Here is a 4950-nt window from a genome sequence, read left to right as displayed (position 1 = left end):
GGCGATCCAAGCGTGAGGGATGCGGCATCAATACAACGATGCCTCCAAAAAGGTTAGCAATGGCCATGGCCGTCGCCATTGCTGGTCACGGTCACAACGAGACATGGTCTTCACCCAAGCTCCTGACGCCACTTCCTTCATACATCATCTCACAACGACGCCTACCTAGCACCACCACCGAGTCGGCCTCCGCAAGGTGCGGTTGGCTGCTCCGACGATGGGCTTCCGGCCATTAATACTTCAGAAGTACGCAAAGAGCGTGAATGACCTGGTCACCTACATCTTTTCTGAACAGGATGGTTCCATGCTCAACCTCTGATACTAGTACAACTTTTCTTGTTTTGTGAAGATCTCCCTGATCTCCGTGAAATTGCAGTAATCAGTAATGAAGTACTTTACCAAGAACCATGTAAAAGTTTGTGAAAATCAAAACTAAAGACCATAATTGAGGTAATTAATTAGTAGACTTCATGCTGCTAACAACAGCAACTGCACAACATATTAAAATTGCAGTTGGACAATAAAATTGCAATTCGTAGTGCACTTGCCGGCTTGACATTTCCAGCGTGAATGACCTGGTCACTTACATCTGGTTCGGTACTCAACAGGACGGTTCCATGCTTAACTTGTGATGCTAGTAGAACTACATTTCTGGTAATGATATTGATCCTGTTTAGTGAAGGTTTCCCAGATCTCTGTCCAATTGCAGTAATCAGTAATAATTTACAAAAGGAACATGTAGTAAAAGTTTGTGAAAATCAAAACTGAAGACCATATTTGTGGTGATTAATCAGTATAGTACTCTTTTGAGCTGAGGCCAACCTAATGGATAGCAGATTAATTCATGGCACTAACAACAGCAACTGCACAACATATTGAAATTGCAGTTGGACAAACCAGAAAGATCATTAGCACTAGATAGCCACATCCTACACAAAAATTAGCACTAGATAAATAACCACAAAGATCATTAGCACTAGATAACCAAAATAAAAATGAAGACAATATAATTCGATGCGTTATGCGTCCAGCCACATCCCACAAAAAACTTCGCTTCGCAGAAACAAGCATTCCACAGCTTGCCAAATAGGTACTACTTGTACAAGAGCTGCTAATCAACTTACAGAGATCCTTTCTGCTTTGGAGTAGTACTTGAGATCAAAAGGGTCAGCAAACCCAAAATCAGCAGCTAGTTCGTGGTTGTGACGAGGACCAGAAACATTTGTGAGTGGGCTCCTGAAGAGCTCTAGTTTGCAGGCTTTGCTGCTCCATTTCGCATTGGCCAGAGGCTTCAGCTTGGCATTCACGTTATCCCCCGAGGAGAAACACTCACTGGCCAACACAACCACCATCTGCTCCAGCACCCGACCTCTCTCCGCGATAAACTTGAGGAAAGTAAGCTCGCTTCTCGACCCTCGGAACTCGTAGAAGAACAACTTCTTCATGCTCTGCAGGACGCATTTGATGGGACCGCCCTCCTGCCAGAACTTGAGATTGACCTTGCCGGTGGACTCCTCACGTATGCGGGGGGACTGCAGATGAAATTGATCAGCCGCATATATTAGTTCAGGGATCTTTTCTTTGAGGACATATCATGCAGCAGTAGCAATAGCAGCAGCATGCCAAGCAATCTTATAATTAATAGTCTGATTCACAGTTCTGACAATGCTATATAACATGGACACTGGCAAAATTACCAGACAGGCTACACTTACTTTGAACCCTCCACCGGATGCGCTATGATTCTGCTAAGACGGTAAAGACGCGATACAAAACAGAGTACACTTGCTAATAGGCTATCCAAGTGTGACAAACCCAGTTTTGCTGCGTGGCTGCTACGGTAAGTGGTGCAGACGTGTATTTAGAACCATTATGTCGGAATGCGTTTGTTAGTACCAGATAAGAATACTGCAGGTTGCAACAACTTGTTCCCTGAATCCATGTGTACATTATTCATGTCATGTTCAGTTATCCTGTAACTTGGTCTTTGCCTGTATGTACCATGTATTGAACACTAAGGAAATCACAACTGCAGTTTCAGTCAAACTCTGTTTCTATCACTAAAGGGGGAAAGATCTTTGCGACGCCGCAGCCAACCCATGATAGCAGGCCAGCAGGTCAGTTCATTCTAGATAACATGGACACTGGCATTGCAAAATTACCAATGCAGCGAATGTATGTAGTTAACAAATTTTACTTGGACATGGAGCGTCTCCAGGTTGGGGAAACAGCGCAGAAAACCTGGCACTTTCTTGATAGCATTGCGGACACCAAATGGCACCTCCATGGCCAAAATCTGTACACTAGGGACAATGTTCTCCTTGCTCCCAGCCTGCAATGCAACCAAGGACAAAGAAACTAATTCAGATCATAGCTTAGAATTATTGTTGGACACAGATACACTTGCAGATTGAGATCTGTACCACGACGACCAACTCTTGCTCTCATGGCTTAAGATATCCCAGCACACGCAGGTTAGGTGCAGGCCCAATCTTGATTCTGAAAGAGCGGTTCGCCATGACGCGGCAACCCTGCGCGGCGACAGTTTGCCACTGGAAGAGCCTCTCCAGGAGAGGGGCATCCACCACGTCGATGTTCTCCAAGAAGGTATGGCCGAGCTGAACGCAGCGCAGGCTATGGCTGACGAGGCGAACGCGCACTCCGGTCTGGCTGGCCATGATGACCAGGAACTCCAGGACGGGGCTTCTTTCAAGCATGAAGGCGAGGTCACGGTCCTCCATGACATTCCAGCATAGGCCGAGCTCCCGGAGGTTGGGGAAGCTGACACCGCGCGGCACGGCGGCGGTGTCCGGGAGCCTCCAGACGCCGAGGTAGAGGCGGGTGAGGGAGGCGCAGCTGAAGAGCGTGGCGGGGAGGCGCAGGTCAATCGGCCAAGGACGGTTGACAAAGATGAGATCTTTGACCCCCTTTGCGACGAGGGTGTCGATCCAGCGGGCCATCTCGCCTCGGTGCTCGTCCATGGTGCTGCAGGTGAGGTGGACGCAGCGGAAAGGCCCCGGGTGCGCCGCGAGGGCGCTGGACACCGCGGCGGTGACGGCGCGGGGAGAGGGAGCGCCGATGATGAACGGGCCGGACGCGCCCCCGTCCGGAAGCAGATGGCTGTCGACAAGGGAAAGGGGCGCCGAACGCCAGAGCGGGCGCCAGCGCGAGGCCAAGGTGGCGGTGCGCGCGGCGTCCTTGGCGGGGAGGCGGGAGATGATGTCGCGGAGGAGCGCATCCGGGAGGCGGCTGATGCGGTCGACGCCTTCGGGGACCCAGGACGCGCCGGCGAGCGAGAGGGTGGCGGTGGGGGAGACGGGCGGGGCCGGGAGGTAGCGGTACACCATGTAGAGCATCATGTTGGAGCCGAGATCCAGCGTGTCAGGGTGTCGGCCGTTGCGCTCAATGCTGGCGAGCATATCGCTCCTGGAGGTGCCGATGATGACCTGCGGTTCGTCCATGGCCGCCGGTGGAGGGGGAGGGGGCCGACGGCGAGGGTTTGGTTTGGGGAGGAGTGGGGAATGGAGGAGTGGGTGTGGTGCCCGCCGTCGTGATTTGCTATGAGAGAGGCGCTCGCTCATATGGGCCGGCCCATGAATGCGTCGCTCACGTCTGTCAGCTGGATCTTTGTTGTCTCAAACAAAAAAATAAGAAAAAAGCTTACCTTCAACCGACTGATAACGCTCATGCGTCCACCGGCTCCACATCCGTTGGATCGTCTGTTGATTAGACAGACGAGAGCGTCCACGCTTCGAGTTGCGGGGACGTTTTTTCTGAAACTTACTTGTTGTTTCAGGAAACATTCGTGCAACTGGATAACGCCCGCGGCTCAGTTGACTCGTGTGGCTAAGACGGAGGGCAGCGCGGTTGCAAGGAATTCAGAAACACTTTGTAGACAATGAAATCATTTTTCAGAGATACAATCAAGCAGGACAATGGGACTTAGAATTCATGTTTCAGAGATACAATCAAGTAGCCAGTAGTCCTGAACCTCTTGGTTTCAGAGATACAATCAAGCAGGACAGTTGGATTTGTTGATTCATGTTTTTCAGAGATAGCTATGTTTCAGAAACAGAGACCATGTTTCAGAAACTAACCCAGGCTTCCAGATGCGATATGCTCGAAGTAGTTTCAGGAAACACCATCGGAGGGATTGTGAACTAAGAGGAAACTCCAACACGCGACGGCCCCCCGGCGGTGCTCGGAGCTGAGAACGATGGTCGCGCCTGATCTCGAAGCAGGGCCCCTCGGTGAGCTCGATTTGCGTCAGATCCGGCCATCTGACACGCGATATGGAGCGCCATAGTGTTGCAGAAACTTCAATTTAGCTCCAGGATGCCACCGGCGAGCTGATTTTGCGGTGGGTCGGCGGCGGAGTCACACGGGGCGCAGCTCTGTCGGGGCATGGGGCAAGAGTGTTATTTGTTTCTGCAACAGAGTGGCTGTTGCAGGAAATAACGAGTGGGCATGCGGGCGTCTACACTAGATCGGACCGCCATCAGGTCGGGCATCTAACGGCCGTCGAGGCGACGGATAAAATCAGAAAATCGGCCGGTGGACGCGTAGCGTCGCCCAAAAAATAAACCAACATCAGCTGGATCTTTGCCCTTTGACAATGAGGTAGACTCAATATATGTTTATGTAATGCTTGCACAAGGTCGTTGCACTCACCGGGGCAAGTTATATTTGTAAATACCTGGACGTATGTGAGGAGAAAACTAAGATGAATGGTATGACATCCAAGATACTAACTGATAGTGCAATTGATCTAGAGTGGAAGTTTGATCATGGGCGTCCACGTAGAACACGGATAAAGTTGATTGTGCTACATAAATTACCTTTCCTTTTTGTTGACTATCGTGGCTTTAAGTCCTTTGTTAAGACGTAGAATCCATGGTTCAATGTGGTATATCAAGGATATTTTGTCAATTTAGCAACGGGCTCAGTTGC

The 4950-nt window shown here is 50.3% G+C and overlaps 1 protein-coding gene across 2 annotated transcripts; it reads right to left on the bottom strand.

Moving 5' to 3' along the window:
• Positions 1-982: 982 nt before the first annotated feature.
• On the bottom strand, positions 983-3543 carry LOC123066388 (F-box/LRR-repeat protein At3g26922-like). Of its 2 annotated transcripts, XR_006431331.1 has the most exons (3): positions 2424-3543; positions 2198-2332; positions 985-1532 (listed from the first exon to the last, which is right to left on the bottom strand). XR_006431331.1 is itself a non-coding variant. In XM_044489474.1 (2 exons), exon 1 carries the CDS (start codon positions 3459-3461, stop codon positions 2445-2447), a length of 1017 nt encoding a protein of 338 aa, XP_044345409.1. In that variant the 5' UTR covers positions 3462-3543; the 3' UTR covers positions 983-2332; positions 2424-2444. The 2 variants fall into 2 exon arrangements, 1 of the variants encoding a protein (XP_044345409.1); XM_044489474.1 differs by having other exon boundaries at positions 983-2332.
• Between the last annotated feature and the right edge of the window lie 1407 nt (positions 3544-4950).

Source organism: Triticum aestivum, chromosome 3B (genome assembly GCF_018294505.1).
Source record: "Triticum aestivum cultivar Chinese Spring chromosome 3B, IWGSC CS RefSeq v2.1, whole genome shotgun sequence".
Taxonomy (NCBI): Eukaryota; Viridiplantae; Streptophyta; class Magnoliopsida; order Poales; family Poaceae; genus Triticum; species Triticum aestivum.
The sequence above is the reverse complement of the archived record's forward strand: the minus strand, read 5'-3'. Positions and strand labels throughout refer to the sequence as shown.

Bases quoted from the DNA above. Each gene is read 5' to 3' on its own strand.
- LOC123066388 (XM_044489474.1), bottom strand. From the start codon at position 3,461: ATGGACGAACCGCAGGTCATCATCGGCACCTCCAGGAGCGATATGCTC.